Source organism: Pan paniscus, chromosome 11, assembly GCF_029289425.2.
Source record: "Pan paniscus chromosome 11, NHGRI_mPanPan1-v2.0_pri, whole genome shotgun sequence".
NCBI classification, from domain to species: Eukaryota; Metazoa; Chordata; class Mammalia; order Primates; family Hominidae; genus Pan; species Pan paniscus.
In genome coordinates, this window is record NC_073260.2 from 38,091,015 (window position 1) to 38,117,295 (window position 26,281).

The 26,281-nt window shown below is 38.3% G+C and overlaps 1 protein-coding gene across 1 annotated transcript in view; it reads right to left on the reverse strand.

Moving 5' to 3' along the window:
• PLPPR1 (phospholipid phosphatase related 1) overlaps window positions 1-26,281 on the reverse strand; it is a 293,484-nt gene that overhangs the window by 42,520 nt on the left and 224,683 nt on the right. Inside the window, exon 3 of the mRNA XM_008974087.4 lies at window positions 17,822-18,010. Within this exon, the coding sequence (XP_008972335.1) occupies window positions 17,822-18,010 (189 nt within the window). The remainder of the gene's footprint in view (window positions 1-17,821; window positions 18,011-26,281) is intronic.

Here is a 26,281-nt window from a genome sequence, read left to right on the forward strand (position 1 = left end):
ACACTACCGTTTTTCATCTCAGTGAACAGATGGGGATAAATTCACACATGATTGCATAAATGAAGTAGTATTTCCTTGAGGGAGCTTTCCCTGCTCTTGCAGACTAGATTAGGTATTTTAATTATACATGAATCTCTTACCTTGTGTTTCTCGTTTCTAGCTCTTATCACAAATAATTACATATTATCACTTTTCTTAGTTATGGGATATCCTGCTTGTCTTATTCTTGGTTGCATCCTGAGCCTAGACCAGTGTAAAGTTACACAGTAGTTGCTTAGTGTTGGATGAAATAAGCATATCAAGTTAAAGAAGCTCCTTGAGAATATAGGTTTAATGAAGCCGACTTAAAAGAAGAAAAAGTGATTTCTATTACTTTTCAGACTTAATGAAAATGTGACTGCCTTAGTAGGGAAGCCTTTATCAGGCCCTGTAGGAAAATTAAGAGGCTGTCCTGTCACTGCCATAGTGCACTATACAGATCTCTAGCCCAACATCTACCCAGTGAATGGGATTATTGTTTGTACGTCCCTCTCCATTTGTCTGTGATGTCTTCAAGGGCAGAACTTTTGTCCTTCCTTGTACAATGCCTAGAACAGAACCTGGTATACAGTAGGGGTAATATCTGTTTTTGTTGTCTTCTACAGCCTAATCTTGGAAGTGAAATATTTGTTGGAATAAATATGACATTTAATCCTTAAAGGATTTACTTTTGGATAGAACACTCCAACTTTAATTGCCCTGAAGATGAACACTTGAGGAAAACTGCACTATGTGCCAGAAATCACAGAATTCTGGCTGTATTGCTTAAGAATAAATAAAAATCAGAGAATAAATATAAACTATCTCTTTTATACTAAATTTACTTATTTATTCATGTAGTGCTCAACAATTTGGGGTAGGGGAACACCCACTCTGTGCCTGGCATTGTACCAGCACTGGAGTCACAGAAGTGGACAGATACATAGTAGGAAAATAGAAACAAATCATAATGTGATATGACATAAGAAGTGTGTATGTATATGTGTGTGTGTGTATATATATATATATATATATATGTATATATATACACACACACACATACATATAGGTTTCTGTCCCCAGTTCCTGAAACAGAGCTCCTAAGGCCTTTGTAATTCCCTATGTGATTGGATCACCTTTTGTTCTAATGAGACAACTTGGTGAGCTCTGGGTAGCCTAAGGGTAGGGGCTGGTTGCCAGGGGAACCAACCATGTGCTTAGAGGGTTGGAACTATCAGCCTCACTCTCAATTCTGGGGAGAAAAAAGGGGGCTGAAGGCTGAGTCAATAAGCAGTAGCCGGTGATTTAATCACTTGTGTTTACATAATGAAGCCTCCATTAAAACCCCAAATGGACTGCGTTCAGGGAAGTTCTGCATTGATGAACATAGGGAGGTACCCACAGGGTGGTGAGCCCTGAGAGGGCATGGATGCTTTGTGCCCCTTCCCGCATACCTTGTTCTATCCATCTCTTCCATCTGGCTGTTCATCTGTGTCCTTTGTAATATCCTTTATAATAAATGGGTAAATGTTAGCAGAGGGTTTCCTTGAGTTCTGTGAGTTGTTTTGCAAATTAATGGAACCAGTGGAGGGGGTTGTGGGAACCTCAGTTTACAGCTGGTTGATCAGAAGTATAGGTAACAGATTATTACTTGCAAGTGGCATTAGAAATAGAGGCAGTCTTGTAAGACCAAGCCTTCAATCTATAGAATCTGACACCAATTCCGGGTAGACAGTGTCAGAACTGAGTTGAATTAAAGGACACCAGTTGGAGAACTGGTTTGCGTTTGAGAGAAATATATCCACATCTGGGTTAGAAGTATTGTGTTGACCGTGTAAAGAGTAGGAAAGACTTTTTTTTCCCCTTTGGAAATGCCATGAAATCACACATGATTAAAAAATAAACCAAGGAGATGGGAGAGTGACAAACACGAGATAATCAGAAAAGAAAAAAGCATTGCTTGTCTCAGTCATTTCAGAAGCCCATTTCTTACTCTACAGAAAATAAGTACAAATTCTAGAAATTCTCCATTCAGTGAGGCTTTTCAATACTTACACAAGGGGGTAAAAAAACAAGATAGTGACATAATTTACACACAACCTATCTTCATTAAAACACACGAGTGTGTACCCACACAGATCTAAACAAAAGCACACCAAAGTATAACAGGCTAAGCAGAACTTATGCAACAGAGTTGGGACTCAAATTCATAAGTAAAATGTCCTAATACTCTCATGTCAAAAGTGATAAGTGGTATAAGGATTATTACTGTCAGCCAACAACAATCAAATAGCAAATGAGGTATGGAGCATAAAAGAAAAATCAGAGCAAGGGTATACACTGATCTATCTAGTTATTGGCATAATGTCTGGATTATATTAAGTGATAATGTTTGTAAAAGAAATACAGGAAAGGAAGAAGTGGGTCATTTTACAATTAAAGTGTAATGAGATATTCCTGGCTTTCAGTTAAAAGTATGATGAACATAAAATGTGCCTATGAAACAATCCAGCTCTCACATGCAAATGAGTAGGCTTCAGAGATGTTCATTTTCCTGTATTTTGCTGACACATAAGGATGGTCCATTCACTGGGTCCCATAGTCTCATATAGGGCCCGATTCTGCTTGAAGAGAGAGAAAGGAGCCAGGAAGATAAGGGATCTTTCTTCTTTATGCCAAGCCTTTAGCCCACATTGGATGTTGTTTTGCTAACCATGGCAGACTTGTGATTCTGGTTTTGGCAATGTCGGGGGTCCTCCATCTTTACCTTTGCCACATCACTTTGCCTCAATCTATTACTCTGCTGAGAGAGCATCTGGGTCATGTGGGACTCTCCACGTGTTCAGACCTAGTTGCCTTGCCTAATTTTGGTCTTTCTGATTGTTGGATAACAAACACCGTAACACCCATGGCAATTGAGAGTATTCTCCAGTGAGAAATGGTCAAGGCCAAACTAGATCTGGCAGTGAATGAACTGCAAATGGATTCCACTGGTCCATTTCTCATCCCCCAACTTATGCCAGCTATAATCCCAACTGACACATGACCTTTAGATGATAGTGACTATAAGTAATGAAGATAACTGTTCTATCTTGATAAAGTTATCTTTTGAATATGAAAACCCAAATGTAAACCAAATAACCCTGAAACACAGGGCATCAGTTTGGCATGTTATCTTTTAGGCTGTGTTTCTTCATAAATTTTATTTTTTAAAACTTGACTGATAAAATTGTAGGTATTTATTGAGTGCAACTTGATGCGTTAAAGTGTATGTACACTGTGATAATAAATCTAGCTAATTAACATATGCATGATCTTACATAGTTATCATTTTTGTGGTACAAACACTTAATGTTCACTTGGAATTTTTCAAGAATATATTTTATTAATTATAGTCACAATATTGTGTAATAGATCTCTTGAACTTATTCCTCTTGTGAGATCAACTTCTGTAGATTCCACATCTACAATTAGAAGTGAGATCATGCAGTATTTGTCTTTCTGTGCCTGGATTATTTCACTTAACATAATGTCCTCTAGGTTTATCCATCTTGTCACCAATGACAGAATTGCCTTTTTAATGGCATATATGTCACATCATTTTAAATCCAGACACTGAGGCAGATTCCATATCTTGGCTATTGGGAATAATGCTGCAATGAATATGGCAGTTCAGATATCTCTTTGATATACTTACTTCATTTCCTTTGTATATACACTCAGTAGTGGTATATAGATTGCTACTAGATCAATGGCAATTCTTTTTTTAATTTTTTGAGGCACCTCCATATGGATTCCTATATGATGGCTGTACTAACTTACATTTCTACCAGCAATGTGCAAGTGTTCCCTTTTCTCTATATTCCCACCAATATTTATCTTTCATCTTTTGATAATAGCCATTCTAACAGGTGTGAGATTATATCTCAATGTGGTTTTAATTTGCATGTCCTTGATGATTAGTGATACTGAGCATTTTTTTTCATATATTTGTTGGCCATTTGTCTTTTGTCTATTTAGGCCTTTTCTTCATTTTTCAATTGGGTTATTATCTTGCTATTGAGTTGTTTGATTTCCTTATATTTTAATAACCTTTATTAGACATATGGTTTACAAATACATTTTCCCATTCTGTAGGTTGTCTCTTCACTTTGTTGCTGGTTTTCTTCACTGTGCAGAAGCATTTTAGTTTGATGTAATCCCATTTGTCTATTTTTGCTTTTGTTGCCTGTGCTTTTGGGTTCATATCCAGAAAATTATTGCCCAGACATATGTCAGGAAGCTTTTCTTCTATGTAAGACCTCATTGCTTTAGGTATTACAATTAAGTATTTAATCCATTTTGAGTTGATTTTTGTATATGGTGTGAGATAAAGGCTTAATTTTACTCTTCTGCATGTGGATAGCCAGTTTTCCCAACACAATTTATTAATGGACTGACCTTTTCCCATTGGGTGTGCTTGACACCTTTGTTGAAAATCAGTTGGCTATAAATGTGTGGATTTATTTCTGGGTTCTGTTCTATTCCATTGGTCTTTCTTTATATGCCAATAGCATGTTGTTTTGGTTACTAATAGCCTTGTAGTATATTTAGAAGTCAGATAGTGTGATGTCTCCAGATTTGTTCTTTTTGCTCAGGATTGCTTTGGCCATTCTAGGTCTTTTTTGATTGATGACCTTTAGGATTGTTTTTTCTATCCTGTGAAAAATATCATTGATAGCTGGGTGTGGTGGCTCACGGCTGTGATCGTAGCACTTTGGAAGGCTGAGATTGGAGGATTGCTTGAGGCCAGGAGTTCAAGACTAGCCTGGTCAACAGAGCGAGATCCCATCACTATAAAAAAATGTATCATTGATATTTTGGTAGCAAATGAGTTGAATCTGTAGATTGCTTCATGTAGTATTAAACATTTTAACAGTATTAATTCTTCCAATCCATGAACATAGAATATCTTCCCATTCTTTTGCATCTCCAATTTCTTTCATCAATATTTTATACTTTTCATTGTAGATACTTTTCATCTCTTTGGTTAAATTCCTAAGTATTTTTTGTAGCTATTATAAATAGGATTATTATTTACTTTTTTTCAGATAGCTTGCAGTTAATATATAGAAATGCTACTGATTTTTGTATTTTGTTTTATATCCTGCAACTTTACTGAATTAGTTTATTCTAACAGTTTTCAGTAGAGTCTTCAGGGTTTTCTATATACAAGATGTCATATGCAAACAAGGAAAATTTAATGTTTTTGCTTCCAATTTGAATGCCTTTTCTTTCTTTCTCTTGCCAACTTGCTCTGGCTAGGACTTTATGTACTATGTTGAATAGAAGTGGTGAGAGTTACCCTTGTCTTATTCCGCATCTTAGAGAAAAAACTTTCAACTTTTCTCCATTGAATATGAATTTAGCTGTGAGTTTACCACATATGGCCTTTATTGTATTGGGTTACATTTCTTTATACCTAATTTGTTGAGGGTTTTTTAAATCGTAAAAGGATATTGAATTTTGTCAAATCATTTTTTTGCATTTATTGAAATAATCATATAGTTTTTGTTCCTCATTCTTTTAAAGTGATGTACTACATTTATTGATTTGTGTATGTTGAACCATCTTTGCACCCTTGGGATGAATCCCACATGATCATGGTAAATGGTCTTTTAAACTGTGCTGTTAAGTTTGATTTGTTAGGGTTTTTTGAGCATCTTTGTATCTATGTTCATCAGGAATGTTGACCTGTGTTGTTGTTGTGTCCTTCTCTGGCTTTGGTATTAGGGGAATGCTGACCTTGTAAAATGAATTTGGAAGTAGTCCCTCCTTTTCAATTTTTTTGGGAGAGAGTTAGAAAAGGTGCGATATCAGTTTTACTTTAAATTTTTGGTAGAATTCAGCAGCAAAGCTGTCAGCTCCTGGGCTTTTCTTTGCTGGGGGACTGTATATTATTGATTCAATCCCCTAGTTTGTTTGGAATTTCTATTTCTTCATGATTTAATCTTGGGTAGGGTGTGTGTTTCCAGAAACTTACCTGTTTCTTCTAGGCTATCCAATTTGTTGGTGTATCATTGTTCATAATAGTCTAATATGATCCTTTGTATTTCTGTAGTGTCAGTTGTAATGTTTCCTTTCTCATCTCTGATTTTGAATCTTTGAATCTTCTCTTTTTTCTTGTCTAAAGGTTTATCAATTTAGTCTATCTTTTCAAAAAAGCAACTCTTCATTTTGTTCTTCTCTATTGTTTTTCTAGTCTCTATTTATTCTTATTTTATTAATTTCTGGGTTCTCTATTCTGTTCCATTGGTTTATGTGTCTGTTTTCATGGCAGCACCATGCTGTATTGGTTACTATAGCTCTGTAGTATGATTTGAAGTCAGGTAATATGATTCCTCCAGTTTTGTTTTTTGCTCAAGATAGCTTTGGCTATTCTGGGTCTTTTGTGATGTCATATAAATGTCAGAATTATTTCTTTTCTATTTTTTTGAAGAATATCGTTGGTATTTTTATAGGAATTGCACTGAATCTGTTGATCATTTTTGGTAGTATGGGCATTTTAACAATATTCTTCTAATCCACAAACATGAAATGTCTTTTAATTTTTTGTGTCCTCAATTTTTTGCATCAGTATTTTATAGTTTCATTGTAGAGCTCTTTCACTTATTTGATTAAGTTTATTCCTAGGTATTTTATTTGTAGCTATTGTAAATGGGATTATTTTCTTGATTTCTTTTTCAGATTGTTCATTGTTGGCATATAGAAATGCTACCATTTTTTGTTTGTTCATTTTGTATCCTGAAATTTTACTGAATTTATGTATCAGTTCTAATAGTTTTTTTTTTTGGTGGAGTCTTTAGGTTTTTCCAAATATAAGATCATATAGTCTGCAAGGAAGGATAATTTGACTTCCTGTCCAATTTGGATGTTCCTTCTTTCTTTCTTTTGTCTGATTGCTCTAGCTAGCACTTCCAGTCCTATATTGAATAACAGTGGTGAAAGTGGGCTTCCTTATCATGTTCCAGATCTTAGAGGAAAGGCTTTCAGTTTTTGCCCATTCAGTATGTTACTAGCTGTGGGTCTGTTTTATATGGCATTTATTGTGTTGAGGTATGTTCCTTCTATACTCAGTTTTATGAGGGTTTTTAATTATGAAAGGATGCTGAATTTTATCAAATACTTTTTTCAGCATTAATGGAAATGATAATTTTTTTCTTCATTCTGATATGATGTATCACATTGATTGATTTGCATATGTTGAACCATCCTTGCATCCCTGGGATAAATCCCACTTGGCCATGATAAATGATCTTTTTAATGTGTTGTTGCTAGTATTCTGTTGAAGATTTTTGCACCCATGTTCATTAGGGATATTGGCCTGTACTTTTCCTTTCTTTGATGTGTCTTTGTCTGGTTTTGATATAAGGGCAATACTGGCCTCATATAATAAGTTTGGAAGTATTCTTTGCTCCTCTATTTTGCAGAATAGTTTGAGTAAAATTGGTATTAGTTCTTTAAATGTTTGGTAAAATTCAATAGTGAAACCATCAGGTCATGGGCTTTTCTTTGCTGAGAAGCTTTTTACTATGACTTTGATCTTATTACTTGTTATTGATCTATTCAAGTTTTGGATTTCCTCATGGCTCAATCTTGGTAAGTTGTATATGTCTAGAGTTTATCTATTTTCTCTAGGTTTTGCAATTTATTGACATATAGCTGCTCATAGTAGTCTCTAAGGATCCTTCTAATTTCTGTGGTATCAGTTGCAATGTCTCTTTTTTCATCTCTGATTTTATTTGTTTGAGTCATCTCTTTTCGTCTTGGTCTGGCTAACTGTTTGTCAGTTATCCTTTCAAAAAACCAACTTTTCATTTAATTGATCTTTTGTATTGTTTTATAAATTTCATTTATTTCTGCTCTGATCTTTATTATTTCTTTGCATAATTTGGGTTTGGTTTGCCCTTGTTTTTCTAGTTCTTTCAGATGCATCATTATGTTGTTTGTTTGATGTTTTTCTACCTTTTTGCTGTAGGAGTTTATTGCTATAAAATTCCCTCTTAGTACTGCTTTTGCTTGATTCCATCCACTTTGGTATGTTGTGTTTCTATTTTCATTTGACTCATAATATTTCTTAACTTCCTTCTTATTCATTGATCCACTGGTCATTCAGGAGCGTATTGTTTAATTTCCATGTGTGTGTATAGTTTCCAACATTCCTCTTATTGATTATTAGTTTTATTCCATTGTGGTCAGAGAATATACTTGATATGACTATTTTTTGAATTTAACATTTTTTAATGTCCTAAGATATTACCTGTCCTTGAGAATAATCTATGTGCTGAGGAGGAGAATGTGTATTGTGTTCCCACTGGATGAAATGTTTTATAAATATCAAGTCCGTTTGGTCTATACTACAGATTAAGATCAATGTTCCTTTATTGATTTTCTGTCTGGACTATCTGTCCAATGCTGAAAGTGGGGTGTTGAAATCACCAGCTATTTTTGCATTGAGGTCTATCTCTCTGGCTCTAATAATTTTTTGCTTTGTATATCTGCATGCCCTAGTGCTGGGTGCATATGTATTTACAATTGTTACATTCTCTTGCTGAATTAATCCCTTTATAATTATATAATGCTAAATATAATGTCCAATATAATGTTAAATTTCTCGTTGTGCTCACTTACTGTTTTCCTCATTTACTTGTATTGTTTTTCTGTATTTTCTTGAAGTTCATTGAGCTTCCTTAAAAACAGTTATTTTGAATTCCTTGTCAGTGAGTTCGAACATCTCTATTTCTTTATGGTCAGTTAGCAGCATTTTATTTTGTCCCTTTGGTGATATCATGTTTTACTGATTGTTCTTGGGGCTGCGTATTGAGATATACACATTTGTAGAAGTAGGTACTTATTCCAGTCTTTGCAGATTGGCTTTGCTGGAAAAGCTCTTCAACAGTCCATTCAGAGATTTTGGACAGGCCATTAAGCTTGGTTCTGAATCTCAGGGTCACTACATGGGTGGGGTATGCCCAAAACCTGGGGCTGCTGAGGCCTGCCTGCTGCTCTGGCCTGTCCAGATCCTATAGACACTGAAGTCAAGCCAGCGGTAGTACAACTGGGAGATCAACTCTGCCTCACAGGCTTGAAGTCTGGGACTGCAGGGTCCCACCCAGGACTGGGACTCAGTTTGTGGATACTACTCTGGAGTCTGGGGCTGTGGGTGCCTGCCAGCCTGCCTGATGCTGGATTTCACTGTGGTGGGCCCAGGGTTGGCGTCCAAGGCAAAGTCCTTTTCTCACACCCCTCTCTTTCCCCCAAGTGGATGGTGTCTCTCTCAATGTTGTGATGGTTGGGGGAGGGGTGGTGCAGGTAATGTAAAATTCTCCTTTCTACCATTTTCAATGCATCTTTTATTATTATTGTGTTCCAACCAGTTACTCTGATCTCTCGCCTGGTTTACTTAGCTCTTGTGAAGGTATTACTATTTTAGCGCATGGATAGCTGCTCAAGTTGTTTCAGTTGGAGGGGGTATGATTACTTGATAGCACTATTCCACCAACTTGCTCCATCCCTCTTCTTCACAAATATTTTAAAAAACATGTGGTACGCAATAAATAACTGATATCAATACAAAAAGTTTAGAGGAAGTTTTTAGATTTCAGAATATAAACAGTCTGTGGAAAAAACTAATCACTGAAAGATGTATTATAATTTTGTATTTTAAGGAAATTTCACTGCATGTTATATGTGGTTGCAATTTAAAAGGGCATTTAGAATTCCCAGAATACATATTTTGTGGTCATACATATGCTAGTTGTGGCTCTAGTACTGGGTGATATCAAAGTTTTTGCTGTTTCCTGAATGCGGGCTTTGGAGTTGAAATCTCAGCTCTCTCCTTTATTGATGTGTGATTTTGGGTAACTAATGGAAACTTTTTGAGGTTCAGTTTTTCTTTTTCTAATGATTTGAATATGAAAGTAGTGACTGTATTACATAGTTGTAGAGAGGATTAAAAAGTGAATGTAAAAGCATATATATATGTCCTATGTTTTCTGTTTGTACTTGCTGGTCTACCCAGGCAAGAATGTGTGTTGAAACAGGAGAAAGAAATCATTGTGCCCAGTCCTGGAGTAAGGAAATATAGTGTAATTCTAGCTCGACTCTGCCCTAACCAGGTGTTTACTTTTGGACTAGTTGCTTGACCTCTTTGGGTGTCAGTTTCTCATCTGTCAAATGAAGAAGTTTTACTACAGGATCCCTAAGGTGCTTTTTTAGCTCCAACATCTTTGCCATTATGATAGGAGCCAAAAAGAGAGGGCTCGTTAAGGGAAACTGAAATCATGTAACTGGGCTTCAATCGCAGTTCAGTCAGTTAAGCTCTCCAAGGCCAGCGTGATTTCTTGCATTGCTTCTTCCTTCAGCCATCATTTCCTTCTACAATCCCATGGGCCTTTACCCTTACCAAGTAACCTTCCCTGAAAGCAAAGTAGACACAGCCTACCCCAGAGTCATCACATTTGCTGATATCTCTGTCACTTTGGGTTGTTAAAGGACAGCAGAAGCTGGTGATCAGATTTTGCCCACACTCTAGATATTCTAAGACTCTGAGGAAGAGGAGAGAGTTCTTTATATACTCCCCAATATTAGTCTCTAAGTAGTTTCAGGGCTCTCAGTCTTACAGATTTTTAGATACTTCTAATATTCTCCCTGGGAGGCTTCAATAGTAATAAACATCTCCAAGAAGGCAGAAATGGTTTTTGTTTTAGATTTTGTTTAAAAGTTACCCAGGAGATTTTCAACCTATAGACCCTGCTGCTAGCCCTAACTGCCAATGTCTCCATGCTCCACTTTAATCTTTCCTGATGAGTGCTGTCACATTGATAACCCCAGACCTGCAGAGAGCTTCCTGTCCCCTTACTTGCTGAACTTTGGCTAGTTCAAGAGCTCTTAGGTGTAAATGATGCAATTCAGCTCTAGACACTTCCTATGCGTTTCAAAGCTCAAGGCTTAAATGGAACCAAGGCTGTTTGGATGATTCTAAAAAGAGTTCAGTAAATGGGATAATAAGTGTTTTTGTAAACTGGAGCCTCTCTACTGGTCTTACTCCAGAGGCCACATCCACCCGTTCAGAAGGTGTCTTTAGGTGGCACTTGATATAAAATACAGCACCAAGGTGGTATCATATTTCCAAAGCATAGTGTTCTCTTATATCTTTTTATCTGAACAGTGAATACAAGAGAAATGGGAATTTTAAATGAGTTAGCTAAAATACTGCTTTCAGTAAAAAGTAAAATGCATTGAAGTAAAAATAGAGTAAAAAGTAAAATGCATTGAAAATCACATATTTTTAGGCAAACAATATTCTCTCCAAGAAACAAATTGTCAAGTTCCTTAACATAATCATCTAGTCATCAATTATTAGGAGGGGTATATTGAAGATGGAAAGCATATCTCTTGGTGGCATGATGTCAGGAGAAAAACAATCTCTAAAGGAGATTTGGAGCAGTCATCTGCAGTATGGACAGAAAATGAGAAAATGGATTTAAGTTTTTAAAAAAATCCACAATAATTAATGGGCATATCTAGAAATTTTTTCCAGAAAAATGTAAATTATAAACACTGAATATATTAGCAACAAAGAAAATGTTGTGAATTTTTTTTTAAAAAAGGAAGTCATGTGATAATGTACAAAAGGGAAAAAGATGTGAATTATAAAATGTTATAAAGAGTTTCAACAGATGAGGTTGTTCAGAGCCTGGAAAAGGCAGATTATGAGGAAGTACAAGACCCTACAATGTCTCCTTTGCTTCGGCAGCTGCACCCCTCGTCAGCCAGCCAACAGGCTTGCATTATTGAGAGCCCACTTTGTGATCTGCACTGTGCTCTGGGTTTTTACATTTGCTGGAAGAGCTTACAGCCCAGAAACCCCCAAATGAAGATTCACAATTTTCTCCAAATTGTGCCTTTCTATCAAGTTGTGTTTGTCTCTTCCTTTCCTAGGAAATTCTAGATGAGTCTTGTAATGCATGCGCGCACACTTGCATACAAAATGTGAGCTATTTCAATCCTCGGGCTGGAAGTCATGTTCTGCTACTTCAATACTAAATACTCCCCTGTCACTTCGTTGTGAAGCCAAGAAAAAAGGTTTAATAGCCATTTTTTTCATGCCTTGTGCTGCTGGGGCTGAGATAAAATGAGGGTAAATCAGATTCTCTGCTGAGTAAATCCTCTTATCCAAACAGGCTCTCTTCCTTTGACTCTGAGTGTATGAGTTTATTCAGAAGGCCCGAGGCAGTAGTTAGCCAGGGTTTCCAGGTGGTCAGAACATACCCTGCAGATTTCTTTCAAGCATAGACTGCCACTTTGGGCTAAACGGGGACACAGTAAATCCCCCATGCTCTAACCTTTCCTGAAGATCTGGGATAGCAGTGGCCTTGGCCTTTTGCGATTTATCCCATGTGGCCGTGTCTCAATATGATGCTGATCTTTTCTGACAGCAAAGCACAAAAGGAGAAATAGGAAATGACAGGTTGAACATACAGCAGAGTCTTTCCCCTCAAGCATTTCTTGTGCATCCCTGCAATTGTGAATGGGGTCATTAGTGCCCATCTGCAGACGCGCAGCAGTGCAGGGTGCTAGGTTCTTCCATGGTCAATGTGCTTGAGGGAGCACAGAAAACCAAGGACAGACAAGTCCACATTGAGCTACACTTTTGAGATTTGATGTTAGTTAGTGTCTCACAGATCACCCAAGAGGCGTCACGCTTCATTATACTCCATAGAGAACAGGAAATGGTTTTAAGAAGGAATAAACAACTGTGCAGTTCTGTGAAACACTTAATCCGGCACAGAGGTGCAAAATCAGACTCCAGAAAGAGAGTCGTGATTTGGGAGTTTGGAAGCCTCCAAATGTTAGCTTCTGATGAGAATGTTCATTTTTCAGTTTTCATGGAATCTGAGAACTGGCAGGTGCTTAGAGATCATTTAGCCTAACCATTTCTTTTAGGTACAGATGAGGAAACTGAACCCACAGAAGGAACATGGCTTATCAGAGGTCACACAGTTACTGGAGGCAAAGCTGTGACATGAGACCTGCCTCTCTAGTCTTATCAAACCTGGGAAAAGATGACTGCATTGTGAGGGGAGTGGAGGATGCATACTCAGAAGCAGGAGTGTGTGCTGAGGTGGGCACTTGGGAGCTGCAATAGGTCATACCTCACCAGGATAGGACAGGAGAAGTGAATGCAGCTCCTTGTTCCCAGGAAACTGTTCCCACGAAACTTCCCTGAGCATTATCAGAAAAGGTCTTCTGTTTTCTATCTTGCTGCTGCTCATGTATTTTTAGGTCTTGAGGGAAAATCAAGCGCCATTAGCAGGGTAGCAAGGCCACGCTGCCCTTTGCCATTGACTATCAGCTGCAATCAGCCCTGGTTCCTACCAATGCCCCTCATTTGCGAGGAAAATAAGTGGAACCAAATGGGTGGCTGTCTAATCATGTACAGAACTAGGTGGAACCTTCAGCAAATCATCTAACCTACCTGAGTCTCAACAGTCTCAACTCGAAAGAAATTGGACCACACACTTTCTCTATGTTCTTTGGCTGTTCTGAGGATAAATTAGGCCATGTCTGCACAATATAAGTATATTAAAAGATGTTATTCTTGTGACCATCATTTATGTAATATATTTGGGGGGTTTGTCAGTATTATCAGAGGAATGAGAAAGCTGAATCGGGGTTTCATAATCGAGAACTAGAGTAGAACTGTAGGTGCTTAATGCTCTGTCCACTGACCAAATCACGTTGACTTCCATGGGAGCAGTTGTACTACATTTCAACTTGTGTCATTTGGGGAAAATGAATTAATGGAAGAGATAAGATCAAAAGCTGTAGCCTGGAGAAGAGCTTCTGCTGAAAATCTTAAAATGAAAGAAGACCTATCACTTTTACTCTGAGAGAAGAGAAAATTCTTTGTAAAGTTTTGGTGATGTGTGTTTTTATTAGAATTGCCATTTTCAAGTCTTATTAAAGTTTGGTCATTTTGTAATTATTGCCAAAAGAAATGGACTATATAATTTGTTTTAGAGGTATGTCTTTGGTTTAAAACCAATATACATTCATGTAGAATTTGGAAAGAAATATATAAAAGTATAAATGAAGAACAAAAACTAACATTACCATTCAGAAATAATAGTTGAAAATGTTTACTTTCTTTGTATTCCTTTTATAATTATAAATTTGGGATTATACTTGCAACATCCACAATGTATCTTCTTAGGATATGTTAAATATTCAGACCCACAGACTACATTTGGTGCTGGTCCACTTGGAAGAAACCACAGCTTGCCGGCAGGGTAGCATTACCTGCTTATCTTTAGCACATGTCCTTGCAGTGGTCCAGCAGAACAATACAGCTCAGGTGCATGGGGGCTACATACATTTCAGAGGATGCAGGAATTACCCTGGCTGAAAAGCCACATGCCCTGTAGGAGTCAATATATAGTGTAACAACTCCATAGGCATAGTTTCCGGGGACCCACAATAGATATGCCAAGTTACCAGAGTCACTGTTATTGGAAGTCATAGCAGAAGCACTCTCTCAGGTCATAACAGTTATCTGAGAACAGATGCAATTCACCAATAAGGGCTCAATTTTACCTGGTGACATAATTGATACATATTGTCTTTTTCTAGGGGAAACAGAGGCAGAAAATTGTGAGGTCAGATTCTCTTACAGAAGATAAAAAGATCTTACCCACAATACTGCATACAATTTTTTGGCCTTAAAAAATCCTAATATTAAATTACAAACATGTTCCATCATTACTTAAGGTATTTCAAAAACATGGCTGGCACATAATGTATTAAACCAGTCTGGTATTGTGTATTTAGCTAGTTCCTAGTTTCTAATTATTAAAACTATTACTGACATGAACATCCCTATATACAAATCTTTGTATTTTTATAAATCTAGAAAATGTAATTAATGACTGGGTCTGAAGTTTATTAAGCTCTTAATACATCTTTAACTGCTCTTCAGAAAGAAAATATTGGTTTATGCTTTGACTAGAATTACATGAAAGTCTCTACATTTTGTAAACATAGACTAAGTTCTTTGAAAACATTTGCCAATTTTATATGAGAAAAATGCTGTATCCTTTAAAAAATGATTTTTCTTTGGTTAGTGATGAATTTAGAAATATTTATATGCACAGAGTCTATTGATTGCTGGTTGTTAGTTGTCTATTCTTGTCCTCTCTCATTTTGATTTTGGGAAGCTCATCTTTCTAAGTATTAAGGGTATTTACATTTGAGTCTCCTATGTAGCAAACTTTTTTGCAGTCTTTACTTCTGATGGAAATTTTTATTCTTAGGTAGGCAAATCTACCAGTTTGTTTTTATATGCTTGCATCAACACTGCTAAGTGAGTTATTGTTACTATTCAGAGTGCTTTTGTGGGTATTTATGTGGACTCGCTTTCTAAGCGCTTTACATCCATATTTTTCTTGTTTGTAATATGCATGGAAAAGTTTTTCATTTATGAAAAGGCCTTGAAACATTTTATATTGTTTGAGATTTCTTATTCCTCAAATGTTTGAGGAAAATTATTCCACAGCTGTGTGTCCTGAGTACTATTTTTTGAGACAAATTTTGGCATGTTTAAAATTTTATTCTGTTGGCATTCATATATTCAGCTTTGCTACATCTTTTTTAAAAATTGATATAAGGCATCACTAGTAAATATCTTCATAGAGTTTTCAATTTTATTGAGATGTAAGCATTTATTGGCACAGAATTGTATATACAACTTAAATAAGTCTTAAGTTTATATTTTTATTTTTGCTTTTAAGTATGTTTTCTTAACTGTATTTGTATGTCTGACTTTCTATTATAGACTAGCCAGGCAGATGTACATTTAATTTATTAATTCTATTTTCTGACTTTAACTTTCTGCCCCAATTTTTATTAATCCATTTCCTTCCCTTTTTTATATTTTTTTTAAATGTAAAACAATCTCTATAATTATAAATAGTAACTAAAGGAGAACCTAGGCAACGATAAATGAAATTTCCTGAGACTGGGAAGAAGAGAGGAAATATGTCAGTAAGTCAATGGATCACTCAGGGATGCCTGTCTGAATACACAGGAAATCGATATGCTTATGAGACAGGAAGAAACCAGGACCCAATTCTAGACTGAGCCCACGGCCTCCAGGTAGAGCCACCATGAAACCACACCAGACAGAACCCAGTCTGGCCTCCTAGTTTTACGTGGGGTGTGGAGTGTGTCACATTGTGAGGTACATGGAAAGGTGTCCTGTATGCTTTCTCTTATTCTGTAGGCTGGTAAGAGGCGTACAGAGATTACCCTTCCTCTGAGGAATGGGCATATCTCCCTTCACTCTAGAATTGGAGAAAAGAGGTCTTAATGAGGGTTCTCAGTGGAATTTCATTCCTTTCAGAAGTAGGAAGTTGGTCTGTGATTCCAAAGAGGGCAAAAAGCAGTTTCAGCCAGGTTTTTTGTTTCCCTGTTCCTGAACACTTCGTAAATGCCAGGCACTGTGCTAAGTCATTTCTAAGCCCCACAGCAATGCATGAGGTAAGCATTCAGTTGTCCTTATTTTGTATGGGAGGGAACAGTGAGGTGACTTGCCCAAAGTCAGGATGTGAATCCAGGTGTGTTAGGCAGCAAAGCTTGTTTCTTAGTCCCTCTGAAACATCATGTTGTGGCTCATCAATGCTGATCTTAGTCCTTACAGCACCGTCCTATCATTTAAGGTAGAGCTTTGTAGAGCCTGGGGTCAATGAGCCAAATGAATTTATTATGCCTGTATTATTTATCTTCAAAATTCTATTCCATTTCTCATCTGAAAGCAAGCAAAACATTGGCACAAGAAACTAATATTCGAACTGAGTATCTAAGCAATTGCTGTATTCCTCGGCATGCCAGTCAGTATTTTTATTACTGCCGAATAGAGGGCAGGTAGGGGAGGAGGGAGCGTTCAGGGAGTCAGCTGTTAGAAGAGAAGGAGGGGAATGGGAACTAAGATCACATCCTGACTAATCTGACCTTATGGCATATTTAGGCAGAAACACTTAATTTAAAACTCCCCCAAATATCATTTTAAAAAATAAAAATTAAAATGTCTAAGTGTTAAATCACTTGACCAGGTAACACAGATCTGCAAACTTTATGCTGTTAAGCAATCTCTGTAGAGGACTGTGTGGCCCATTTTTTGCCTCATGAAAGGGAAAATGAAATATATGAAGGTAAAGTTGCAACTTAATTTAATGTGATGTAATGTGAACAGAGCCAGAGCCATCAAGAATGAATCACAGCAAACTTCAGGTTAAGCAATTTCTCTCATCTCTGGCATCTATGGAAGTTCAATGAGAACAGCAGGAGATATCAGCCTGAGGGATTCTATTCTACTCTAATCTCAGCCATTATATCAGTGCCAGCACTTACATTCAGAATCGCTTGTGAATACTTGCAACTCATAGCATATTTTTTCAAGAGGACAATAGCTGTTCTTAACACATTAGCCAATCATACCTGTTGATTTATAACATTCTCACATGCTTTTTTAAAAAAAAATCTTTTTAAAATTCAGATACCGAAAAACAAAAGCCACCCATACAAGACAAGACCTATTTTAATGAGTTTTTCTGCAGAGCTCCATTCACTCTGTTTTGGCTGAAATAGGATGCCACTGATAAAACTGCTGGTGAATGCTCAGGAAGAGAAGAAAGAGGAGAAAAAGCAGACAGAAAACATTCTTGGGTATCTGACAATAAAGAGGAAAGTCTATTTCTGTACTTACAATAGCAGTTGGGGTGGCAGCCAGCACACAATAGAGCACCAGAGGGGTGATGAAGCTTTCTTCCTCTGTCCCTGGGTAAGGCTTCATTAAGTCTCCGTCCTGACAGAAGAATCCTTGGATATGCACCTGAAAAGTGTCAGTGCATTCGAAGTAGTAGGCAAGCAGCACTGTCCCAGCCATGATGACAAGCTGAAAATACAGCATGGCCACACAGAGACATTAGCAGGGCTTCGGAGCAGCCCTTGCCCCTCAGAGCACACTCCCTCCATCACCCCAGCAGCGGCTCTCCTGATATTGGTATTGGCGAGTGTGTGCGTGCCTGGCGCAGCGTGCTCTGGGAGTGTGTGCTTGCTTGTCTGCCTTGTAACATCTGTTCTATAAACCTTCCAGCAAATAATGAGCAGCTCCCATCTGAAAGGCAGATCCCAGCCAGGCTTGTAGAGAGCTTCAGCCCCTGCTGCCACCCTTTCAGAGTCTCAGAGTATGCATGGGAACCAAGGCACTATAGCCATTTAGGACAGAGGTGAAAAGTCAAAAGGCAGTGGCAAAAGAGTTGTCAAGACATAGATGTGAGAACTGTTCACGAGCAATTTCATACAATATTACAGGTAGACTTACCTTATGAAATATGAAAGGTAGGTAAACCACGAGTAAACGAAGGAATGGACAAATGAAGAAATTAACAGGAAAGCTAAATCCTAGATGGGTTAAGGGAAATTTCGACACCCTAAGTTATTGGCAGGTATTCTACATCAGTCATAACTTTTATCTTTTTCCAAAATGGTTTCTGCCAGTAAGTCAAGGACTTTGCTGATGATCGTATCTTATTATAGAAATATAGCCTTTGTAAGATTTAGACATAAAAAAAAAAGACACAGTTATCCTTTTGTTTTGACTCAGATGTCCTAGATACTCACCGAAGTTTAGATATAGTTTTTAGCAGGTATGTGGAATTGAGGGGATATGGAAATGTAACATGTTTTTCCATTCATATTTGGAAATCACCAATGCCAAGATAAGATGGTGAATAAAGGTAGATAGAAAATACATTTGAGGTCATGAAATTACAGAAACTTAAGCTGGGGGATATCTTAGAGTTCTTCCTGTCTGACACCTTTATTTCATGGATGAGGAAAGTGGAACTGACCACTGCCTGATTATCCAAAAATTAAACTAAACATGTGCTTAGATTGAGCATTAACAAAACAGGCAAACTAAAATGAAGAAAATATATTTTTAAATGTTGATTTGTTTAAAGGTATCAAAGTTATGAAAAAAAATCAGAACTTGGTAGGACATCTTTAGATATCTATGGCTTAAAGTTGTTTGTATTTTGAAGTACATATAAGGCAGTAAAGGGAAATCATAATCTTTTCAGGGCTTAAGAAGACTAAAGTTCTTATTTCAGCCCCAGAATGACTAATCCAAGGCCACACAGCTGGTTAGTGTGAAAGCCAGGACTAGAAACCCACATTTCCTGATCTGTAGGAAAAAAGCAAAAGCTGAGCTGTATCAGGATCTAAAACTGCATCTTATACGAAAAGGTAGAGAGCGATGGGGGAGGCAAAGTAGCTAAACTCTAGCACAGAGAGGCAATTTTTGGCATTCTCATCCATTTTCCTATCCATTGCTTTAGCCACAGCATTGAAGCACAGCCTTTACCCTCTGCCCCACTATAAACCATTCTCTGGAACCAGCACAGCCTCTACTTCTGGGATAGTAATTCTGCAACTCTTCCATACAGTAGCAGATTAGCATCATTTTCATTTTTCTTTTTTTTTTTTCACATCAAAGATTTTATTTTTTTTAATGTATTTTTTATTATACTTTAAGTTCTAGGGTACATGTGCACAATGTGCAGGTTTGTTACATATATATACATGTGCCATGTTGGTGTGCTGCACTCATTAATTCATCATTTACATTAGGTATATCTCCTAATGCTATCCCTCCCCCCTCCCCCACCCACAACAGGCCCCGGTGTGTGATGTTCCCCTTCCCGTGTCCAAGTGTTCTCATTGTTCAATTCCCACCTATGAGTGAGAACATGTGGTGTTTGGTTTTTTGTCCTGGCGATAGTTTTCTGAGAATGATGGTTTCCAGCTTCATCCATGTCCCTACAAAGGACATGAACTCATCCTTTTTTATGGCTGCATAGAGACTCTGTCTCAAAAACAAAACAAAACCAGACAGAAGTTTGTACTTGAGACACATTACAACCAAAGAGGAAAGGCATCAAAAGAGGAGAAATTGGAAGGACAGGGAAGATTCTTAATTCAAATGATCCACCCACCTCGGCCTTCCAAAGTGTTAGGATTATACAGGCATGAGCCACTGCGCCCAGCTTCAAGTACAAATTTCTAACCATCTTATCTAAAGGTGTTTACCTTTTAGCTACATCCATTGCTACCTTTCCTTTTATTCCAATTAGGCCACAAACCATCTCTTCATTCACTAGCCCTTACACATGACTTGTTTCTGACTGTTTATGGATTACATTCTTCTAGTATCTAGCGTTTTCTGCTCCCAGAGATGTGGATCTCCAATCACAACTTTGGACTGTCCAGTAATCTCTGGACACTTCCATGTGTTTTTCCATGCTTGGAGTTGTTTATTGGGGCCACATGTAAATCACCAACCTTTATGCCAGCCTTCTCTGCTGTTTGAAGTAATTGGTTTATTTATTTTCCTTATAGCAACAGAGAAGAGACTTGGATAAATATGTTTCCTGAAAGATTGAGAGAGATACTCCAAAGCTACCCCTACTAATAGGTGCTCCTGATTGCAGCTAGTTTATAAAATCAAAGCTATGAAGTTACTGTTTCTTTTATGCTTGACTTGTTAAGTGAGTTGACCTGATGGAAAGGAACCTAGCCAGTTGACTTGATGTTTTGAAGATGAAATAACACCAGGCTTCCAACAGTTTTAAGGCTCTGTCTCTGAAGTTCCGTCTGAACCCCTGCAAAGGGCTGATCTGGGATTTTTGTGTGTGTCATGTGTCTCATCCATGTGGCTGGAAACAATTTTGTCTCTCTTGGCTTCATCAGCTCTTGGGAGATACCTGAATGGGAATAGGCAAGATCTATGGGGGCTTCTGGATAAAAAAAATAAAAATAAAAATGACATCTAGCTTCCTCTTTTGTAGGAAGAGGATTGTATTTTATGGGTATCTTTGTGCTACCACTTCCTTTTTCTAAAAAAAAGTGAAAATGAGGTAAGTGAAAGCAAAAACTTATATATAGGAAAAGAACTCAAGACAAACACAAGGAATGGAAGCTCTTAAAACACAACTATCTTAACACCAAATACACTGAAATCAATGAAGATCTAACAACAAAGAAAGCATTACATGCCTAAATTTGAGATCTATAGAACAAATCTTGAATAGTTGCCTAGCTGATTTAATCCTGGAAGCAGCATTCAGAGAGAACTGGATAAATTAAAAGTTTATAAAAATTTGCAGGACATAAAGAACAGAGAACCTTGGAGACCCAAAGGGTGGTAGTGGTAGGTGGGAGCTTCAGCAGCTTATGTGACAGAACTGACCACCCACCACGAGCATGAATTGGCTTGCCTTGGCTCTTCCCCCGAGCAGCCAGAAGCCAGAAACTCTTCCTTGTAATTTTCTTTTTTTCTTTCTTTTTTTTTTTTTTTTTGGAGACAGGGTCTCATTCTGTCTTCCAGGCTGGAGTGCAGTGGCAGGATCTTGGCTCACTGCAACCTCCGCTTTCCTGGTAGCTGGGATTACAGGTGCATGCCATCATGCCTGGCTAATTTTTTGTTTTTAGTAGAGACAAGGTTTCATCATGTTGACCAGGCTGGTCTCAAACTCTTGACCTCGAGTGATCCATCCGTCTCAGCCTCCCAAAGTGTTGGGATTACAGGCATGAGCCACCGCGCCCGGCCTTCCCTGTCATTTTCAAGCAATCCTCAAACTCCCTGGGAAGTCCCCCAATAATGCTATTTAGAGATGCACAGAAGCAGAAATAGAACAACTCAGATTTTGATTTCTAGTTGATTTGCTATTGAACATTCTCCTGTGACTTTTTTTTTTTTTGATGCGGTGTCTCGCATTGTAGCCCAGGCTGGTCTGCAATGGCGCAATCTCGGCTCACTGCAACCTCTGCCTCCCAGGTTCACACGATTCTCCTGCCTCAGCCTCCCGAGTAGCTGGGATTACAGGCACACACCACCACACCCAGCTAATTTTTTGTATTTTTAGTAGAGACGGGGTTTCACTATGTTGGCCAGGCTGGCCTCGAACTTCTGACCTCGTGATCCGCCTGCCTCAGCCTCCCAAAGTGCTGGGATTACAGGCTTGAGCCACCGTACCCGGCCTCCTGTGACCATATTTTTAAAGGAAACAGATGCACATACTGCAGGAACAGAAACAACACACATTGATTTGTCTCCATGAGCAGAGAGATCCATCTCACTGCACTGATGATGCCACGCAATTAGCCATCAGCATACTCCTTTCTTCCTCCCTGTCCTGAGACATGATTTATCACTGTCTATGTTTGTGTCACTGGTGCCAGCTGGCACACTTGCCATCTCTGTTGCCTTCCTCAGCTCCATTTAGGAATGCATGGAGGGAGGCCATAATGTTGGTGTCACATGAGCAGATGGTGAGGCCATGCTGGGTGCAAGTACTGGTGGAAGGGTTGAAGATGTCAGTGTGAAAGAAGCAATTATGGCTGTGGGAGTATAACAAGGTGTAAGGAGCTCATGTACCAGGGAATTTCCTCAGCTGTTGCTTTCCAAGAATGACAATCCAATATAGTAGTAAAAAATGCATTAAGTGCTGATCATTCCACGAGGCTTCAGAAGGCAGAATCCAGCAATATCTGAAATTCAGCTTCCTGTGGTTGAAAGCACTGTGTTTCTACCACGGCCCTTTGCTGGTTAAAGAAAAGTAAAAATGTCAAGAAGAGCAATAATTGTGAAGGTCACAAAGCTGAGAGAAGAGGATGAGAACCTTTTCCAACAGGCTGTTAAGTCTGGAGGAACTGTGGACCAATAATTTATATGTCCTGATACAAGCTGGGGAAACAGGGAATCAGATAATGATGGTGTGACTCATGTAAGCCTGTGTGTCCAGGGCAGTAGGACAGAGGCAAGAGTTTGGAATGAGAGTATACATGAAGTATCTTGTCTGAAGTGTAAAGGGCATCCTAGTGCTAGGTGATCAACAATCCAGTTTGTTCAGGGCTGAGGGGCTTCCTGGGGCACAGGACTTTCAGGGCTAAAACTAGGATGGCCCTGAGCAATCTGGGGTGACTAAACACAAACAATGAACCAAGCACAGACAAACCAGAGACAATATATCTGTCCCCAAAGAAGTTTCTCATTCTGGTTTGGCCATGAGCTATCAAAGCTAGTCAATCAGCAACTCTTCTTGTGAGCTGCCTCTGAACTCAGTCTAAGTGCTGTGAAGGTGAGGAATTCTCAGACATGCTCTCCAACCCCATGTAATTTGTAATCTACCTGGGGCGTGCCCACCAACACAAGGAACAACAAGTCTTCTGTAGGAGGTTGTCTGCTGATCCCCAGTGGGAGTTATGCATGGCTGCAGGTGCCTGGTGAACTGGTTGGGAGGGGAGTTGATAGAAGGAGAACAATGGAAGGGGGGATACTGCATGAGGGAGAAGAGGATGCATGGGGAGGGAGAGGGCTGTGTGGTGTCTGCTTAGGGTATTGGTTTTGGCCCAGCCCCATCAATATAGATATTCCATTCCATAAAGCGAGGGGATAAAGGAAATGTTGGGCAGAGGGAGTATGACATCAGAGCTTAGGTGGTAAGAACTGACACGGTTGTGACATGAAAGCAATGTCTTAGCCAGGACACCAGGGAATAGCACACTTTAAGGATTTGGATGTTTTTTGGTATTGGGAAAAAGCATCCTAGTCACAAATATCAATAGTTGCACACAAGGGCTGGGGTGGGAAACCCTCAAGTAGCATTCACAGAACTGGAAACCAATGTAGTAGGCTAGAGGGGAAGCACATAAATTGATAGCCCCCGTGAGACCTCACTGGGGAGCCTTAGAAATAAGTTTGACCCCCTGAGAGGGGATGGAGGTCCTCCATATACAACAGACACAAGAGCCAAGGAGGTGGAGGAAGGAGAGAGAAGGAAGAAGAGAGGGAGGAAGAAAAGGAGAAGGAGACAGAGATGGTAATGTTATATTGTGCATGTCCCAGGAACTGTTTTAAACACCTTACGTAAATTAACTCTTCATCTGCCCAACCATGGTGGGTGGTAAGTACATTATTATTTCCATTTTACATTTGAGGAAACAGGCACAGATTGCATGAGGTCACAGAGCTCACAGGAGTAAACCTTGGATGATTACTATAAATATCTCTCTCCACTCAAATTTGTGTGGCCTAGGGGAAAGTCAGGTTACAAATATAAGTCAGCAGAATATTAAGAACTAAACTATGTTACATACTTGGACACTTTAAATGTTTCCAAGTGTCAGTTTTCTCATCTATATGAAGGTTAATAATCGTCTCACAAAAATGCAGTGAGGTGTGTTTATGTATTCCTATTTTGTTCCAAAAATCAGCTTTCATCAAATAAAGTAAGCTAGCATCAGCAAGAAGTTGGAATGGAAGCAGGAAGGAAATAAATATGGTGATATAAAATAGAGGCAGGAATTACATGCTTCATTCTAAATTGTCTAACAGTCAATGCAATAAGGAAATGGTGGTCAATATCTATAAGATCAAAAGCAAACCAATGGTTAAAGGATAAGCAGAATACTTCTGGTATAGTGACCAGACAGGAGTTCTTCCTTTGGGTTCTTGTAAACAACGTAACAGGATAAACAATGATTCAGTGGTGAGTATCATGGTGCTGTTATTGTTTTAAAAATTTTTCTTTTTTTAAATTATACTTTAAGTTCTGGGATACATGTGCAGAATGTCCGGGTTTGTTACATAGGTATACATGTGCCGTGGTGGTTTGCTGCACCCATCAACCTATCATGTACATTAGGTATTTCTCCTAATGCTATCTCTCCCCCAGGCCCCTACCCCCTGACAGGCCCTGGTGTGCGATGTTCCACTCCCTGTGTCCAGGTGTTCTCATTTTTCAACTCCCACTTATGAGTGAGAATATGCATTGTTGGGTTTTCTGTTCTTGTGTTAGTTTGCTGAGAATGATGGTTTCCTGCTTCATCCATGTCCTTGCAAAGGACATGAACTCATCCCTTTTTATGGCTGCATAGTATTTCGTGGTATATATGTGCCACAATTTCTTTATCCAGTCTATCATTGATGGGCATTTGGGTTGGTTCCAAGTCTTTGCTATTGTGAACAGTGCTGCAATAAACATACATGGGCATGTATCTTTATAGTAGAATGATTTATAATCCTTTGGGTATATACCCAGTAATGGGATTGCTGGCTCAAACGGTATTTCTGGTTCTAAATCCTTGAGGAATCACCACACTGTCTTCCACAATGGTTGAACTAATTTACACTCCCACCAACAGTGTAAAAGCATTCCTATTTCTCCACATCTTCTCCAGTATCTATTCTTTCCTGATGATACTGTTCTTAATATGAGACCTCATATCAACTTAATATAGGTTTCATATAAGCAAAACTCACAAAAACAAGACTCTGAAATAGAATGGAAGAGGTAGGCATTATGATTCAGCTGCAGTTGAACTTGAGAGAGACAGCATAATGAAAGGTTAAGAGTACAGGACAGACTGCCTAAGTTGGAAACCAGCTGTGCTGCCTACTAGGTGTGTGGTCTAAATTTTTGTGCCTCCATTTGAAAAACTGGGTTAATAATACTATAGTACCTAATGCTTCAGATTTTCATGAAGATTAAATAAGACTATGTAACAAGTACTTACAGCAGTGTCTGACTCAACAAAAATAGTTTCCTAGAAGAGTAGATAGACTGTGTATCTTTCAAGACTCCTTCCTTGGTATAGTTTTTCTCAGTTTAGTTTCTAAAAACTAATGGGCAGCAGTGAATTAGAGACTATTTTTCTAGTAAGTCTCCAGTTAGTTAAATACAGAGCTATATCTTTTTTTTTTTTTTTTAACTTTTAAGTTCAGGGGTACATGTGCAGGATGTACGGGTTTGTTACATAGGTAAATGTGTGTCATGGGGGTTTGTTGTACAGATTATTTCATCACGTAGGTATAAAGTCTAGTATCCATTATTTTTCCTGATCCTCTGCCCTCCGGTAGGTTCTAGTGTGCATTGTTCCCCTCTATGTGTCGATGTGTTATCATTTAGGTCCCACTTATAAGTCAGAACATGCAGTATTTGGTTTTCTGTGTCTGTGTTAGTTTGCTAAGGATAATGGCCTCCAGCTCTATCCATGTTCCAGCGAAGGACATGATCTCATTCTTTTTTATGGATGCATACTATTCCATGGTGTATATGTTCCACAGTTTATTTATCCAGTCTACCATTGTTGAGCATTTAGG